This window comes from Anomaloglossus baeobatrachus, chromosome 2 (assembly GCF_048569485.1).
Source record: "Anomaloglossus baeobatrachus isolate aAnoBae1 chromosome 2, aAnoBae1.hap1, whole genome shotgun sequence".
NCBI lineage: Eukaryota > Metazoa > Chordata > Amphibia > Anura > Aromobatidae > Anomaloglossus > Anomaloglossus baeobatrachus.
In genome coordinates, this window is record NC_134354.1 from 508,147,229 (window position 1) to 508,166,912 (window position 19,684).

The 19,684-nt window shown below is 41.7% G+C and overlaps 1 protein-coding gene across 2 annotated transcripts in view; it reads left to right on the forward strand.

Annotated features, from left to right (window-relative positions):
• FRMPD4 (FERM and PDZ domain containing 4) overlaps positions 1-19,684 on the forward strand; it is a 631,692-nt gene that overhangs the window by 322,486 nt on the left and 289,522 nt on the right. For both annotated transcript variants that reach the window (XM_075336517.1, XM_075336515.1), the window contains exon 3: positions 14,941-15,057. In XM_075336517.1, the coding sequence (XP_075192632.1) occupies positions 14,941-15,057 (117 nt within the window). The remainder of the gene's footprint in view (positions 1-14,940; positions 15,058-19,684) is intronic.

Consider the following 19,684-nt stretch of genomic DNA (forward strand, 5'->3'; position numbering starts at 1 on the left):
AATGCTCCCTCCTGCAGCTTTTACAATCCCCTAGCACCGCTCCAGAGCTGCCCTCACCTCCCCTGGACCCTGCAGTGTATGTATATGTATATATATATATATATATATATATATATATATATATATATATATACACACCCCCCGTATATTCGGATTATAAGACGCACCCCCTACCCCCGAACAAAAGTGCGTCTTATAAAGCGAGAAATACGATATATAAAAATCACCTCTTACTTTCAAACAATTTTACCCTTGCAGACCTGTGTTGTGATACATTGTTTCCTTTGCCATTTAACAGCTTATGAAAAACAAGTCACTAATTTTGTTAGAGAAAGCTGATGAGCAAAAGGCATGATAGGGTCATATCCGATGATAAAGGACAATAAGATGCAGGGAATTGCTCACTTGGTAAAGTTGTGTATGACACAACAAGGGTAAAGCTTCAAATTGTCAACTGTTGCTTTTGTATGTAGTTATATCCTGATAAAGATGTCTGAAGACTTCAAAACGCATAGATAAAAAAATGCATGAAATATTTCAAGTCTACTTTGTATACTGGATGATTCTTTATGATCTCTGTCAGCCGAACCTATTGTTTTTCTACTGCAAATCTTTGATCTTGTAATTTCTCTTTCCGTCATTAATTGAGTTTTTTGCAGTTTTTTTAAATTGGTTAATTAGCTAAATCACAAATCATTATTCAACAAATTCATAGAGCCTCACAGTAAACTATATGGTCCAAAGTATGTGGTTTTGTTACCATTGTTCTTTTTTTTACTATTGAACTGTGGAAGGAGAGAATAAGTTAAGGTTTTGGAATAGCCCAGATAGCAGAGAAGTGGCAGCAGGATTATTGCAGATTTCCCTGAAGGGACCATTCCTGTATGAGTTTTTTGGACAACCCTTTCCCAAAATATCAGTGCTAAGATGGAGTTGCTCCACCTCTTGTAGCTAAAATAACCTCTACAGTTTGCTCAAGATGTTGTGGTGAGTCTGTATAAATGAGTGCCCATTTAACAAAAGAAAATGTGGTGTGAGTTCAGGTTCTGACGTTAGACAATAAAATCTGTCTTTTGACTGATTTTTTTAATTAGCTTCAGAGGGGATTGAGCAAGTAGAGGTCAGGGTTGTGTACTTGCCTCTGATGTTCCTCCATATCAAACACAACACTATTGTGCATGGTAATCTTAAGGTACTGTCACACTAAGCGACGCTCCAGCGATCCCACCAGCAACCTGACCTGGCAGCATCGCTACACTGGTTGCTGGTGAGCTGTCAAACAGGCAGATCTCACCAGCAACCAGTGACCAGCCCCCAGCCAGCAGCGACGCATGGAAGCGATGCTGCGCTTGGTAACTAAGGTAAATATCGGGTAACCAACCCGATATTTACCTTGGTTACCAGCGCAGACCGCTTAGCGCTGGCTCCCTGCACTCCTAGCCAGAGTACACATCGGGTTAATTACCCGATGTGCAGTCTGGCTATGTGTGCAGGGAGCAGGGAGCCGGCACTGGCAGCGTGAGAGTGGCAGACGCTGGTAACCAAGGAAAGGGCTTCTTGGTTACCCGATATTTACATTGGTTACCAGCGTCCGCAGAAGCCGGCTCCCTGCTCACTGCACATTCAGTTGTTGCTCTGTCGCTGTCACACACAGCGATGTGTGCTTCACAGCGGGAGAGCAACAACTAAAAAATGGTCCAGGACATTCAGCAACAACCAGCGACCTCACAGCAGGGGCCAGGTTGTTGCTAAATGTAACACACAGCAACATCGCTAGCAACATCGCTGTTGCGTCACAAAAGTCGTGCCTCAGCAGCGATGTTGCTAGCGATGTTGCTTAGTGAGACATGGCCTTTAGTCTTGGATCTAACTGATTAGCCAAGAAAACCTATTTTCATGGTCATAACTCTGAACACACACAGTTCTTATGCTAATGTAATTTCTAGAGGTAATTTGGAACTCAGTAGCAAACAATGCAGAGCAGAGTAGATGATTTTTATATGCCACAGAATTCGTGGCCCACTCGGTGAGATTTTAAGTTACTAGTTGCCTACATTATTAATATAACTGATGACCACGAAAAGTTTACTTTAAGGTATCCAGTTAATTACAATGTAAGTCGACAATCGATATATGCAATTATATAAAGATACAGTCATACATTTGTTCAGCATACGCATTTTTTTTTAAGCCAGAACACAAGGTAAACCTAGACTTAGAATGTTTAGTTTCTAAGTTACAAGTCTCTAAGGGATTTTAGACCTGGGGGCTATTGTGACAAACTGACAAAATGCTGTTCATAGAAATTCTTGTATGCAAAGGTCCTGTAGGAGTTTGCATTTATATTTTCCACAACTAAGCCTTAAGATGAGGAATCGTTATTGTTTAGCATCTCTTAATATATATAAATGGCTGAATCATTTCCCAAATGCAGATATCTGAAAATGCTGAAATTCATTCCAGTGTTTATTCATTGTAACAGTGATCAGGATTGTTAGTTTCTTTAATGGTCTAATTTAGCCTAAGTATAAATACATATAAAGCTGCTTTAAATTGGTTTGGAAGGAAAAGAAATCATTTAGCGTGAAAGCAGCTATTGAAAACAAAAGATTTGTCTAAAAACCAGTTACAATGAAACCTTTTTTTACTAATCAGGTTGAGTAGAGTTTGACATATAGACATTACCAGAATAGACTTTCTCCTAGGGCGGCGGTTGTCCATCACGGCTTGTGTCTAAAAAATGAAGACACATTGAACAAGTTTCTGTACAACAGACTATTTCACAGGAAAGAGATTCAGTAAATGTTCCACTGTAAACTGTCATCATAAATATACAAAAGAAATAAATGAAAAGACGATATGCAAGAACCAGAAGGAATCTGTTTCAGAATTTATATACATTTGAGTGCATAGTGTTGTCAGTCTTCATATTTTAGCCCATAATAGAATAAATGATGCCTTTTACATTGACACCTTTAAATTATTCCAGGAATTTGTATAGTTAGATAAAAGGGTGCTGGAAGATTAGGAGGCTTACCTCATCCTATTGACATTGACTAACAAAGCTAAATGAAAAATTTGTTGGGAAATGTTTTGCTGCCAGAAAGGACCCAACTGAGATCCTATCAAATCCACCTGCATCATACAGTTTAAGGCCTGAAACACACATCCGTGAAACACGTGCGTGTTTGGTCCGTTTCCGTGTATACTGGAGACACGGCCAAACGTGCACCAATGTTATTGTATGATAAAAGCTCCACGTGCGTTTTTGATGCATGTCCGTTTGTCCGTGTCCGTGATCCGTACCTGTGTGCGTTTTGCACGGCAACATGTCCGTTTTCTGCACGCAACACGCAGCACGGACCCAATGAAAGTCAATGGGTCTGTGCGCACGTCCGAGTGACACGGACGCATCTCTGTTTGCTCCCTGTACGTTTTGTGCTTTTTTCATGTGATGTCGGTCTTTTTTCTTTTTCTGTTTTGTTCTCTCCCTCAGTCCGTCGGTCGGTCTCTATGTCTGTCGGTCGGTCTCTCTGTCTTATCTGTCCCTCTAGCTGTCTGTCGGTCAGTTCCCCCCCCCCTCATACTTACCGTTCCCCGATCTCCGGTGCGGCGCTGCTCAGCTGTTATAAAAACTTCGGCGGCTTTTACTATTTTGAAAAAGCCGGCCTTCCATTAATCAATCTCGTATTCCCTGCTTTTCCCTCCACCGGCGCCTGTGATTGGTTGCAGTCACACACGTCCACCACGCTGAGTGACAGCTGTCTCACTGCACCCAATCACAGCAGCCGGTGGGCGTGTCTATGCTGTGCAGTAAAATAAATAAATAAATAATTTAAAAAAACGGCGTGCGGTCCCCCCCATTTTAATACCAGCCAGATAAAGCCATACGGCTGAAGGCTGGTATTCTCAGGATGGGGAGCCCCACGTTATGGGGAGCCCCCCAGCCTAACAATATCAGTCAGCAGCCGCCCAGAAATGCCGCATACATTATATGCGACAGTTCTGGGACTGTACCCGGCTCTTCCCGATTTGCCCTGGTGCGTTGGCAAATCGGGGTAATAAGGAGTTATTGGCAGCCCATAGCTGCCAATAAGTCCTAGATTAATCATGTCAGGCGTCTCCCCGAGATACCTTCCATGATTAATCTGTAAGTGACATTTAAAAAACACACACACACCCGAAAAAATAATTTATTAGAAATAAAAAACACTAACAAAGTCCCTCATCACCAATTTATTAACCCCTCATTTATTAACAAATGAGGTGAGTAGCGCGATCAGCTGCTGTCAGTCAGGTAACTCGCAGCCACCGCGGGTAACCTCAGTGTCAGCTCAGCTGATCGCGCTACTCACCTCATTTGTTGCGTGGAGCTGACAGGAGCGGCGGTGTATTCTGCAGCTCCCGTCACCTGCATGTAGCAGAGCTGGAAGCGACGCTGGAGGTCCGTGGATTACGCCAGACATGGAGGGCTTTGTCGGGTTTAATCAATTGGTGATGAGGGACTTTGTTATTGTTTTTTATTTCTAATAAATTATTTTTTCGGGTGTGTGTGTGTTTTTTAAATGTCACTTACAGATTAATCATGGAAGGTTTCAATAACTCCTTATTACCCCGATTTGCCAACACACTAGGGCAAATCGGGAAGAGCCAGGTACAGTCCCAGAACTGTCGCATATAATGTATGCGGCAATTCTGGGCGACTGCTGACTGATATTGTTAGGCTGGGGGGCTCCCCATAACGTGGGGCTCCCCATCCTGAGAATACCAGCCTTCAGCTGTATGGCTTTATCTGGTTGGTATTAAAATGGGGGGGACCGCACGCCAGTTTTTTTAATTATTTATTTATTTATTTTACTGCACAGTATAGACACGCCCACTGGCTGCTGTTATTGGGTGCAGTGAGACAGCTGTCACTCAGCGTGGTGGGCGTGTGTGACTGCAACCAATCACAGGCGCCGGTGGGCGGGTAAAGCAGGGAATACGAGATTGATTAATGAGCGGCCGGCTTTTTCAAAATAGTAAAAGCCGCCGAAGTTTTTATAACAGCCGTGCAGCGCTGAGGCCGGAGATCGGGGAACGGTAAGTATGAGAGACGGCTGCTCAATTCAGTCAGGGGATTAGCGGTCACTGGTGAGTCCTTCACGGGTGACCGCTAATCAGTACGCGGGACACAGACAGAGCCGCAGCATGACAATGAAGTCGGGTGAAGTTCACCTGACTTCATTCTCATCGCGCAACTCTGTCTGCTGTCTGCCGACATGTATCAATGACATTGTGCATCACACACACACACGGAACATTTTACATCGACAACACACACACGTCAGTTATTTCACGCATGCACACACGGACATTCCACACGCACATACGGTTAGCATACGGGATACACACGCTGGCCACACATACCATAAAAACGGACCTAAAAAACAGAAAACGGACCCGAAAAACGGCCCGTATCACACGTGCGTGGTATTAACGGATGTGTGTTGGAGCCCTAACTGAATAAATATTGACAATGAGTTATCAAGATAATGTAATGTTCACAGTGAATGGAAACATTTTCTCAGTTCCATCTAAAAATAATCAGCCTGTTGTTTATGTTAGAAATGACTGCTTTCATGATGAACATGATTCATACTGTAATTGAAAAAAAAAAAATACAAATTGGCCAATACAATGGAAAAACATGCAATTGTAAGTAGTCTTCAAAAGTAACCCTGATGCATCCTGAACAAAACATTAATTATGGAGCCTGGGCTTAAAGGAGTCTTCTCAAATTTGAAAGTTATCCCCTATCCTTGGAAATGGGAATACTTTCCTGATTGCTGTGGGTCTGATTATTAGAGCCCGGCTGAATCAAGCGGAGGTCGATCATGTATATTGCTGCTCCATTCAGTCTAAATTGGACTGATGGAGATTGATGAGTACTGTGCTCAGCTGATCTTCGGCATTACCATTAGAATAAATGGAGCAGAAGTAGACATGGTTGACGACTGCTCGATTCATAGGCCTGGTTCTCTCAATCGATGAAACCCCCTCGGTCGGACATTTATCTCCTACACATGGATAAAGTTCAACTTGACAATATTATTTTAAGTAAGCCAATTGTTTTATAACATTGAAATATTTTATGTTATTTGATAAAGATTTTAAAGGGAACCATCCATCAGGTTCTTGCCCTATAAACTAGAGGCAAAGTCATAATGGTGCTAGGATACTGATTAAGGCTAAGTTCACACTTCCGTTGTTTTGCATCAGTCACAATCCGTAGCCTTGAGGAATTACAGTATCCTGCAAAATATTTTGCAGGAATCCTGTTTTTCCCCATAGACTTCTATTAGTGACGGATTGTGACTGATGATGCTGCGTTGCAACCGCTGCGTCGCGGTCAGTCATTTTTTAACTGACCGCCGGGCGGGAGCAACGCAGCCTGTAACGTTTTTTGAGCAGCGTGATCCGTAGAATTTCGCTGCGCATGCGCTCTCTGGCTCCCCATAACCAGGATAAACATCGGGTAACCAAGCAATGCGCTTTGGTTAGTTACCTGATAATTACAGTGGTTACGGGTGCAGGGAGCCAGCGCTAAGCTGGTATCCAAGATAAATATCGGGTAACCAAGCAAAAAGTGCTTTGCTTATACCCGATATTTACCCTGGATACAGTATGCAAGGAGGCCGACACTTCACCACTTGGCTCCGCCCCCTCCCGCACTCCGCATGTGTACACACTCACACACACACACACACACTCACACTCACACACACTCACACACACTCACTCACTTGTCCCCAGCCCTGCAGTCCCCGCGGCACTGACGTCCTCAGCTCCACGGCCCCGCTCGGCTCCTCCCCCTCGTGCTCCGCCCCCTCCCGCACTCCACATGTACACACGCATGTAGACACACACACATACACACACACTCACTCACCTGTCCCCAGCCATGCAGACCGCGGCACTGATGTCCTCAGCTCCGCCCCCCGAACTCTGCCCCCCGAACTCCGCCCCCCACACACAACGGAGTCCGACAAAGAAATTCTTTTCTTTGTCACCATTGTCATCCGTTGTACAACGCATCAGTCACATGCGTCAAGCAACACATGTGACTGATGCAAAACAACGGAAGTGTGAACTTAGCCTAAAATAGTACTTTTAGATAAGAAATCCAAGGCTTGATTGCAGAATAATCGATGTTCAAACCTTCAGAAATGATGTCACTGGTGCAGTGGCTGGAGCTTTTGGGCGGGACTTTGTGGGTTGGGTCCTCTGTAACCATTCCTCCTCTTGCCTTGCCTCTTTTTCTTTATTTAAATTTTGAGCTGGCACCATTGCCACTGTTGGCGGCACTTGCGCATTACTATTTTGATGTTGTCTTCAATAAAATGGCACCCGAATTAGTGCATGAGTATTTCCGCAACCTCAGGCTCCATTGTATTGAAGACACTATGGAGACGAATATAAGCGGCGGTGCATGCTCACATTTAATTTTTGACGCAAGAGACCACTTATGAGACAGTTTTTGGTAGAGATGCCAGGTGCCATTTTACTGAGGACATTGTGGAGATGACTATGAGTGACGGCAGTGCATAAACTGATGAAATAAAATTCAATCTACGCATGTGCTCACTAGATGCTTCAATAAAAAAGATAGCGTCAGACTGTGTTCAATGTGGCTGATGTATGTGTTGATTTCCTGAAACAACAGGGAGTTAAAAACAATAAAAACCTAAGCAGCCAATGTGAAAATTCTAATTTTTTTATACAGATTGCTAAATTATATTGTACAATGTACCCATTCTGCAAAAATGACTTAAATATAAAAGAAAACCCACATATCCTAACTAATTCTTAAGTCAGGGTTGTTCTTAGAAGGAGCAACTATTTTTTTTTGCAGACCAACAATAAGGCTATGTGCGCACGTTGCGTAATTGCATGCGTCCTGTGTCCCCTGCATAATCTATGAAGATTATGCAGGAGCTGTGCACATTAGAGTGACATGTCTGCAGTCCCCGCTCTGTCTATGGGAGGGGCTGCAGTCAGAGCGCATGAAATCGGCTTTTTTTTTCATTGTGGACTGTTTCTGCAGTGATTTGAAACGCACGTGTGCTGTTCAAATCGCTGCAGAAATTTCTGCAGGGACAGTACGCAACGTGCGCACATAGCCTAAGAAAACCATGGCGAGTCTTTGTACTATCCCTACTGAAAATTGTCCCATCAGTGGTAACCCCTTATACTATTTTGGTAATATTATTCCATCAAATTCTAACTTATGGTTAAAAAAGCAACTCAAAATGCTATAAAGTATCATATTAGGTCACGTGGAGCCCTAGTGTATATAAGAAGTAAAACATGAATTCAAAAATTCAATATCCAGGTAACAATTTATTTCAGAATGTAATTTCCTTGGCCTCCTTCTTATTTTCTAGGGAATTAAATATCTTAACTAGATATTGATTCTAACCTTACTAAAATGATAGCAAAGCACAAATGTAATTATCTGACTATTCTAAAATAAATGGGTCTTAAACAAAGCATTTTAATTGTTTAATGTAAAGTAAATACATAAAACTAATTAGAACTGAAGGGGCTGACTTCTTACCTTTTGTTAGGATCCCTTTATTCATGATGTTTAAGAAAATGTGAAACAAAAAAAAAACGTATACTAGCCTGAATACTCAATTCTCCAGTTCCGCCACTCTTCACCCTCACTGGTTCTCAGCACATATTCTTATCAGCGTAGCAGAGTGCTGAATCCCTGGGCCTGTTCACACAAGGCTGGAATGTCTCACTTTAATGAGGCCTGGGACGTTTCTGTGAAAGCGCACGTAAGGCCACAGCATCATGGTGTCATGATGTACAGTACATTGTGATCTTGTGTGCGAGTATTTAGTGCATGGTGGTGGTGAAAGAAAAAGCACCAAGGACTGGACAGGGGATGGTGGGGCTGGAAAAGTCAGAGATAAGGTCGGCATAGGAATTTTTTCATTTTCTAACCTTCAGGTTGTCATTTATGAGATCAGCGAAATGGGTGGCCAGCTGACTGTGCAGAAGCAAATGAGAAAATATCTGCGTTTTACCAAATGCAGATTTTTGTAATATTTGAGTAGAATTCAATTCCAGTCAAATACATTCACTCATCTGTAGTAGAGACCACATGATTAGAAAAGTGCATAGTCAATCTATTAAGAAATGGATCCGGATTGATGGGATAATAAACAGATAAGCAATCATTTTTTTTAATTTTAAAGTAGAGTTTGTGAGATTTGATTTCTATGTCCAGTTGCATTGGCCATGACAATGGTCTTTGTCCACTGCATGTACATCTCCTTGCTTGACAGGATCCAAAGCTTTTATTTTGATTAGCCGGCCTGGTCTTAGGCAGGATTTGCACGTTGCGACATCGCAAGCCGATGCTGCGATGTCGCACGCGATAGTCCCCGCCCCCGTCGCAGGTACGATATCTTGTGATAGCTGTCGTAGCGAAAATTATCGCTACGCCAGCTTCACATGCACTCACCTGCCCTGCAACCGTCGCTCTGGCCGGCGACCCGCCTCCTAGCTAAGGGGGCGGGTCGTGCGGCGTCATAGCGACGTCACACGGCAGGCGGCCAATAGCGGCGGAGGGGCGGAGATGAGCAGGATGTAAACATCCCTCCCACCTCCTTTCTTCTCATTGCAGCCGGGAGGCAGGTAAGGTGATGTTCCTCGCTCCAGCGGCTTTACACACAGCGATGTGTGCTGCCACAGGAACGAGGAACTACATCGTACCTGTCTCTGCACCGGCATTATGGAAATGTCGGAGAATACACCGATGATACGATAACGACGCTTTTGCGTTCGTTAATCATATCATCTAGGATTTACACACTACGATGTCGAAAGTGACCCCGGATGTGCGTCACTTTCGATTTGACCCCACCGACATCACACGTGCGATGTTGCAACGTGCAAAGCCGCCCTTAGATTATGTGTGCATCATTCTATAAAGATGACATGGTGACAGAAGGAGAGCCACTGATGCTATTTGGTGAGCGGTGGTAATCCCACTCAAAATCAGTGACCTCAGACCACTCTCATGGACAATAGAATGGGATGTACAAATAGATTCAGACCAAATCTATTTTATAGCATTTACTGTCTTTACAAAAATGGTTTACATCTTTGACAATCCTCTCAAAGTTTTTGGAACAGTGGAATCTTTGGTTTACAAAAAACATCCGGTATATGTAATATCCCTTCACTGATTTTTGATGTTTACTTGAAATAAAAAAAATCAGTTGTATATCATACAGAAGTATGGATTTTTAGTCTGGACTATTGCTGTTTAGATATTTGAAGTCAAGCAACAATTGTTCCATACTGTATTTACAAGTCAAAATTACTTTGTGTTTAAAGTTTTACTAGGCTCATAAATCAAACTTTAATAGTGGTGAAAATATTTTGGAAATTCATATTTATTTAGCATGAAATAAAGTTTATAGCCTGAATTACTATTATTCCACTAGAATACAGAGTCTCAATGTTGGAATAGAAAAGCTAGTCATAGAATTTTGTAGATCATATTATGTAATACTTATGTTTATTTAAGTTTTTATGTAATGTGTGAATTATATTAGTTTGAGCCAAAAAATGAGAGGAAAGCTACTGATAACAATAGGAATATTGTCATGGTTCTCATCCGTGGTGCTCTGCTCTCCAGCAGAGCTGGTGTTCTGTTTTGTATTTGCGTCAGAGGACTGGTGGTTTCCTGTCCTCGGTTCCTGCGGTGGTGTTGTCAGGGGCCGCTCTCCAGGCATCTCGTTCCAGGTGATTGCTCTGCTTCATTAGTGAGCAACCTCACCCAGAATGCCGCTAGTCATAGTTACTGCCTGCAGAAAGTGGTCTCTCTCCAGTTTGTGCTTTGCTCTTGTCCTCCTACCCCGGATCTGTTGTTTCCCTTCTCCTTCCATGTCCCTTACTCTGATGTTGTTCCCCGGCTCCTGACCTCCGGCTTGTACCCTGACCTCAGCTCCACTTTTCCCCAGTATACCTTATGTGACTTCCTGGCTTCTGACCTGGGGCTTGTGCTCTGACCTCTTATTTGCTTCTTCCCTGTGTTCCATACGTGACCTCCTGGCTCAGGTTTGTTTGACTTCCTTGTCACTAGTTGCATCTGGTGACACCTGGTGGTAGTTCATCACAAATATGACTAAAATGTTTAAATAGGCAAAGTTAAAACTTCAATAACTCATGCATAAAAGCTACAGAACTTATTCCATACTATTCAAAAGAACTAATTACAAAGAAGTTGTTTTTATACCTCTTATCTTGTTTAATGCTCCATTAGAAAGCATATTACTCTAATTTTCATAGTCTTGAATTAATGTCATTTAGAGACCTTCAGAGCAGTGAGAAAATCAACTACTTAGAAGTTCACATATCATACTTATTTTGCATCCATAGTGCAGTAAACATATTCTGTATGTTCCTCATAGTAACCAACTTGCTTAATTGGTTGATATGTACAATAAATTACCTAACATAGCTGCCAACAGTGGTAATAAAGAAGGCATCTGGGAGAACAGTGTAATCATTGTTCACTGTGCAAATCTTCTTGGTCCTATTTCATAAAATCTGTGGACATTTCAGCCAATATGCCAAAGGCTTTAAAGTACATCATAAGCTGCGAATGCAAAACTCTTGCTGAACATCAGCCAAAAGAAAGAATTTGCTACTCAGTGGAGTTTAACATGCCATATGCTGCATCAAGACATCAATACATAATAAATCACTAGCTGAGAAAAATAAAGAGGTGACCCAGTTTAGGACAATAAGCCCTACTGGCAAATTGTTCACTTTATGTTGCCATTCCAGGAAGTCACTTGAGGTACTATTGCACTTAACTGCACGTCATTTGGACATATTTCACAAGCAGAATGAAAAAGACACATATTGGAAAGATTAAGCAATTTATATACATTAATAGTTTGATAATACATGCCACGGCAACATTCAGTATATCACAAAAGTGAGTACACCACTCACTTTTTGTAAATATTTTATCTCTTTTCATGGGACAATAATGAAAATATGACACTTTGATAGAATGTAAAGTATCCAGTGTACAGCTTGTTAACAGTTTCGAATTTGAAAGCACAGTCACATCAATCTTAGGCAATATAGGGGGTCTGGATGCTGACAGTGGGCCTGCGATCAGGTTGATGGCAGAGGAATTGGTTGCAGCTGTTTGATTCACAATGTTGAGAACAGCAAACGGCTCACCCACAAGATTCCATTCATGGAGTCTGCCATCTGTCCTGTATAGTGAAAACCAGAAATCATCTGTGAAGAAAACACCTCTCCAATGTGCCAAGTGCCCACTCAAGTCGGTTACGACGACAAACTGCAGTCATGTGGAGACCCTTATGAGGACGATGAACAGCAGATGAGCTTCCCTGAGACAGTTTCTGACTGTGTGCAGAAATTCTTTGGTTATGCAAATTGATCGTTGCAGCAGCTATCCGGGTGGCTGATCTCAGACGATCTTGGAGGTGAAGATGCTGGATTATTGAGGTCCTGGGCTGGTCTGGTTACATGTTGTCTATGGTAGTAAGGCTGGTTGGATGGGATGCCAAACTCTCTGAAACATCTTTGAAGATGTCTTATGGTAGGGAAATGAACATTCACTTCATGGACAACAGCCCTGGGGGACATTCCTGCATTTAGCAGGCCAATGGGAAGTTCATTCAAACACCAGCAACATAACACATTGTGGTGTGTTTTAAAACTGCAAACTTTACGGTGGTCTTTTATTGTGGCCAGCCTAAGGCCAGTTTCACACATCCTTCTTTTTGCCGGTTTCTCAGAACCGGCGCGCTCCCGTACAGTGAATACAGTACAATGACAGCGCAACAAGCGCCAGTCACGTGCTGTCATATGACCGGTGCATGTGACCCGGAAGTTACAGCGCTGTCATTGTACTGTATTCACTGTACGGGAGCGCGCCGGATCCGCGAAACCGGCAAAAAGAAGGATGTGTGAAACTGGCCTAAGGCACACCTGTGCAATAGTCATGCTGTATAATCAGCATCTTCATATACCACACCTGTGAGGTGGATGGATTATCTCTGCAAAGGAGAAGAGCTAAGTATCAGAGATATAAACACATTTGGGAACAATATTTGAGAGAAAACAGCCTTTTGTGTACATGGAAATAGTCATAGATCTTTGAGTTCAGCTCATGAAAAATAGGAGCAAAACCAAGTGTGTTGCAATTTTATTTTTGTTCAGTGTAAAAAAATGTATGCACTTATGTGGAAATAACAGCAAAATATGTTTCCATATCAATAATTACAGATTTGTTATTAGGTCTGCTTTACCCATAGATCTCATTATTTAAATTACTGAATGACTGACTTTTTGGGCAGTATTTGAAATGTCTTGAGAATATATACTGGATAACGTTAGTCCTATTTTTTTATTTGTTACTACAAAAAATGCAAATATTATAGAGAATGTAATTAAGAGTATATGTTAAAATAAGTGATGAGTGAATATATACTGCACTAATCGTTACTCACATGAATGTTAAGGTATTCGGGATATTTGTTACTCGTTGAGTATTTTGGTATTCGCCTCGTGAATTTCAAATACCCTCCCCGTGTTTGGTGCCTGATTTTTAGCCACTAGGGATTGACAGCCAGTCACAGTAATGCTGTAGCCATCTTTGTTACTGACAGTACTATGATTTGGCAGGTGCACTGAAAAAAAAAATGATGTACAGCCCCCCACCTACTTGTGATAACAGGTGTGCAAATAAATGAGACAGCTGGGGACTTCTATTCTCAGGCTGGGAAAGTCCATGGTTACTGGGTCGCCACAGTCTAAAAATAGCAGTTTGCAACTGCCTCACAATTGGCTCATCTAATGGATGTGCCAAATGTGGGGTAGCAGCGGGCTGCTATTTTCTGGTGCTTTATCTGGCTCATTCCGATTGTCTTGGTGCCGTGACAATTAGGGGCTAAGGTAAGTTGAGATTTCTTAAAATCCCAGTTGCCATCAAGCCCTAGTTTGGTAATGGAGAGGTGTCTATGAGACCCACCCCCAATACCATCCCTGTAATAAAATGAAAAAATAAAACAAAACAAAAATGCTTTATTTTAAATTGTAAAAAACCACACCCGCTTTCACCAATTTATTAATCCCAAAAACTCCCCTGCAGGTCCAAAGTAATCCACATGACATCCCATGACGATCTCAGCTTAGCTACATCCACAAGCTGCAGTGATAGAAAACGTGAATGATTACTGCAGCTCCTATGACATACTAAAGCAGTGGGGAACCCGGCTTTGAAAAGTCACCGGAGTTCACAGCTGGGTTCACAAGGTACCAAATGTGACCACCGGTTAACGCGTTGCCAGATTGCTGGATGTCTGAATTGCGGGACAAGGTGGCACAGCACTCCATCAATCCCAAATATTTCACTATTTGCCCATCACTAGTTAAAATATAAGTGTGTGACATCCATATGACAGCTGTGTGAAATGTACAGGAAAAAAACACATGACACTAAAATTAATGCTTTTTATGTGTTTAAGAAGTAGCATTCAGTTGTGATGTGATAAATATTTTCCACCTTTAGTATTCGCTATAGATCCAGTCACATTTATATTTGCAATGTTTTCCTTGGTTTATACAACTCATATTCTACATTTTAAATAATCATTATTGAAAATGTTATATTTCCAATTTTTACTTGCCCAAAGTAGCAGATGATATTTAATATTTTCTAAAATCGACTAACAGCTGAATTTAGTGCATTACTAATGTCACGAAACTGGTATTATACTGTCCAACAGTATACAATTTTTCATAAATAAGCAAGGATGGGATTGGTATTTTGGTTCATGGTGGGTACAAATAACTAAAAAAGTTGAAGTTGATTTGTTGTTTGTTTTGCAGCCACAGGACAAAGTCTTCAGGGTGGCCTCCACCGACTGGGACCTGGAATTTGCCTCAGGGACCACCTTATGGATGGGAGATGGCGACAAACAGAGACGGGAGAGACTTCTTCATCAGGTATAAAATTTGTTTTCTTAGCTGTCTTTTTGCACAGGTATTATGTAGCTGTTTCCATAACTATTTTTCTGAATGCAAATAACTAGTATTCTTTATAATAATACAGGGCTTAAAAAGCTGTAATCACTAAAAGGCCTTTAAAAGAAAAAAAGGGAGGCATACTCACTGTCGGACTGGCTACCGGAAGAATCTCCAGTAATACCAGGCCTGGCCGTGGTTACCTGTTCTGAACTCCGGAGCTCTCACCTGAGCTCCGAAGTGCAGCCTAGACTCAACTCGGGGTTTGCAGGACTGAACCGCGAGTGCCGAGTGATTGATTCCCTGGCGATTACAGTTCAGTTCATGACAGCTGTAGACAGGCCAGGCTGCATCCGGAGCTCAGGTGAGAGCTCCAGAGTTCAGTGCAGGTAACCGCGGCCAGGCATGGTATTACTGGAGATTCCTCCGGTAGCCAGTCCGACGCTGGGCATACTCAACTACCAGCAACCCTGTGATTCCGGCACAGGCAGCACCAGAGACCAGAACTACCCCCAAAAGCAATGCCAGCTCTGTGTAGACATTCTAACCCTGTTGAAGCCTTTTATTAGCTGCAGCATTTAGATTATTAAAAAAGTATGTCATCCAATATTTTTCTCATGACATGCTTTTCTAGTCACCTGACTAGCCTTTCTATGAATTCAAAAGGCATTGCTTTCACAACCAGTACAGTTGACTGAAGTGACCTCGGATTTAACTGCTGGTAGCTGAGTATGCCTCCATTTTTTATTTTAAAACTTCTGATACCTAATAACTCTCTTTGTTGGCAAAACCTTACCGACACAGGGTGTACATTTATGTCATTTGCCACCTTCCTCACTTTGACGCGGCTCGCATTTCAAGCCTTGCAGCTTTCCTCTGTCTTTCCCTGCAGATGATGGCTGTATCAGTCAGCCATCATCTGCCGTTTACAGCTGTGGGAACATTTTGGTATAGGTATCAATTATGCACAACTAGAATAATGAAAGCACGAATTATGTCAGCAGGGCATAAAAAAATATTTTACATATAACTTAATCTAAGCATATATATTTAAGTAGAAATTATGTACTAGTATAAATATTATATGACATATTATTGGAAAGTGATTACTTGGAAAGAATTTTGATATTTTACACCTTGTTGTTTATCATTGGTATATTGGAATCAGTGTTGTTATTTTCTGGTCTTATAAAGATGGAGTAAATAATATGAATTATAAGGAAAAGGAACAATCTGTAACAGAAATGCAGACCTCAGATTAAAAAGCATTATTGTCACTGAGTGCACTTTGTAATAGAATTACTTCTAGCTAGAGCTCATAGCGAGATTCGGTGTTTAGATGAGAATAGAGCCTGTGCTTTGATAGACAGATAGCTTTCAGAAGCAAACCACGGGGAATTCACGTCCCTGGAATGCACCATCGATGTGCAGTAACTTTTACGTCGATACATAACCCTCCTAGTTTAAAACACAGTAATCTGAGATATTAGTCTATATGAGGATATTTGGTACATACTTATCATGGGTGGACATACTGGATGTGCAGCTTTACATGGGCCTCTTAGTGAGGGAAGATCACTACCTCCTTTCCAAATATCTGTGATATGTAACTTCATAAGTATATGGATTTTCTTCAACAGTGAGGCATATTTATTAACCCCTTAACAACTGCAGGCCATAGTGGTATGCCCTAAGTGGTCATAGTGTAATCACCTGCGGCTCCTGCGGGCAACTGTAGGTGATTTGCGCACATGTCAGCTGATTTGGACAGCTGACGTGTGTGCCTCACGTCAGCAATCCACCCACTCTTGTTAACCCCTTAAATCACAATGTCAAAATGTGACATCGTGATTTAAATACATGCTGTGGTAAATCTTCACCTACCTGGGCCCCATCGCGGCGCTGTGACGTGTTCACTGTGAGCTGATGGTTGCCTTGGTAGCACAGGGTCATGTGATGACTCTTGTAGCTATCATAAATCACTTCCTGTTTTATCTGGCCGAGTGCTGCCAGTAACAAGAGGTGAATATTTCTGGTAATCCCAGCTATGTAGCTGTGATCAACAGAAATGCACAAGCGATCAGACTGCTGATTCTTATAGTCCCCTAGGGGGACTAAAAAAATAAAATAAAATGTAAATAAAAGTTTTAAAAAAAATTAAAAAAAATAAAAATACCTAAAAGTTTGAATCACCCCCATTGAAAATTAAAGGGTTAAAAAATAAAAAATATATATATTTAATATTCAGAAATTCACGATCTATCAAAATATAAAATCAATTAATCTGATTGATAAATGTTGTAGCGGCAAAAAATTCCAAACGTCAAAAAACGAAAAACAGAAATTCGGCCAGGGGTGAGGGAGTTAAGGCTATGTGAACATGATGTCTCCTAGACACTTCAGGAAAACTGTGGTTGTTTACCTGAAATGGCTTAAGTAGCAGATTTGTCATCATTCTTGCAGCGGTTTTTCCTCCGTACTGTCAAGTGTAGTAGAAACTGCCGGAAGAATGAGCATGTCACTTCTTTTAAGCTCTTGATGTTTGGAAACATGTTTTTATATTGTTGTACATTATGTTCATTTTAAGCAGCAGTTTTAGAGTGCTTCTTTTCAGTGGAATCTGCCTGAAAAAATGCTGTGTGCATAGTTTTATTCTTAGACACAGCAGACTTAAGGTCACTTTACACACAACGACATCGCTAACGAGATATCGTTGGGGTCACGGAATTCGTGACGCACATCCGGCCTCGTTAGTGAAGTTGTTGCGTGTGACACCTACGAGCGTCCGCTAACTATCAAAAATACTCACCTAATCATTGAACGTTGACACGTCGTTCATTTCCCAAATATCGTTGCTGGTGCTGGACGCAGGTTGTTGGTCATTCCTGAGGCAGCAAACATCACTATGTGTGACACCCCTGGAACGACGAACAACAACGTACCTGCGTCCTCTGGCAATGAGGTGGGAGTGTCGTTAATGCAGTTGATCCTCCGCCCCTCCACTTCTATTGGCGGGCCGCTGTGTGACGTCGCTGTGACGGCGCACGGACCTCCCCCTTAAAAAAGAGGTTGTTCTCCGCCCACAGCAACGTCGTTAGGAAGGTAAGTATGTGTGAAGTGTCCTAGCGATTTTGTCTGCCACGGGCAGCGATGTGCGATAGGTAGGTGCGATTGTTAGCGGGGGCGGGTGCGATCATGTGAAACGCCTTTAGACTACACAGTCTGCGCAATCATAGTATCTAAGGTTATGTTCACACACTGCATATTTTATTTCGTTTTTGGTGCATTTTTGAGGTCATAAATAAGCACCTAAATCCATGCATTTCCTTCCCCCAGCAAAGTCTATGAGATTTCTATTTTGCTGTCCACACTGGGCATCTTTTTTTGTCTGAATCTTGGCTGCATTTTTGAAGATGTACCCAAGATGCAGCATGTCAAATCTTTTTGGGTTTTTCCAGCATTTTTGAGCCCTTCTAGTCCATAGATCTAAAAATGCATTTGGCGAAATGAAGTAAAAATGCATGCGTTTTTTTATGCGTTTTTGCCACAGGTGCGTTTTTTGGGGCCAAAAATGCTGCATCTTTCTTAAGATGCACTGTGTGAACATAGCCTAATACCAAGGCTAATGCTGACTTGTACATAGTAAGTCAGCATTAGCCTTTGCCCCCTGATGACGCCATTGTGGTGAAACATGTTGGGGGAGGCTGCTGATAACATTTCTATAATATAATACTAAAGGGAATATTGGCTCAATATAATAATCCATCTGCTAGAGTGGTTTCCAACAATCACGCATCTGATAGCTTTGAAAATTTCTAACAGCACGACACAAGGCTGTCCATTATCCCCTATTCTCTGTGCTCTAATTATGGAGCCGTTTACTGAAAGAATAAGGAATAATAGCATTATTAATGGGGCGCCTACTAAAATTTGAAATGATAAAATCAGTTTATTCGCTGATGATGTTATTCTCTCAGTGACAAACCTACTACAAGCTAACAACCTAAAACAAATCATTCAAAAAAAGTTTGAATACAAATAGGAGGGGCAAACTGTCCATATTTGGTTATCTAAATTACAAAAGATCTGCACTAAGTAATAGATGTTAACCTAGAGAGCCCCCTGAGGACTATACAAGAAAATTTATTGAGAATATCTAAACACAAACGCTCATGGTTGGGAAGAATCCTAACCTATAAAATGTTTGTTCTGCCCAAATTACTATACATTTTCAGAGTGATTTTTCTTCTAATTATTAAGGAATGGTTTTCTAAGTTCCAAGCTCAGTTATCGCGTGGGGAAAAATATCCCTTGTGTCACTTATAAAACACTTTAAAAAATGGGGGCCTGGGAGTTCTGAACATTTTTTTCTATAATTTAAGATCTCTGATCCCTTAAACAGAGCTTTCATTGGATGCCACATTTCCCCAAAAATAAGCCCTACTCCGAAAATAAGCCCTTGCAGGGGTTTTCGGCCTTTTTGGTGTAAGCTTCAATATAAGACCAAAAATAAGCCCTAGTTGGTTTAATAATTAGGTGTCCATACAGCTGAAAAAGTTAAAGACTACTGCAGGACACTTCATTATAGAAATCAGACAACCCCAAAAGA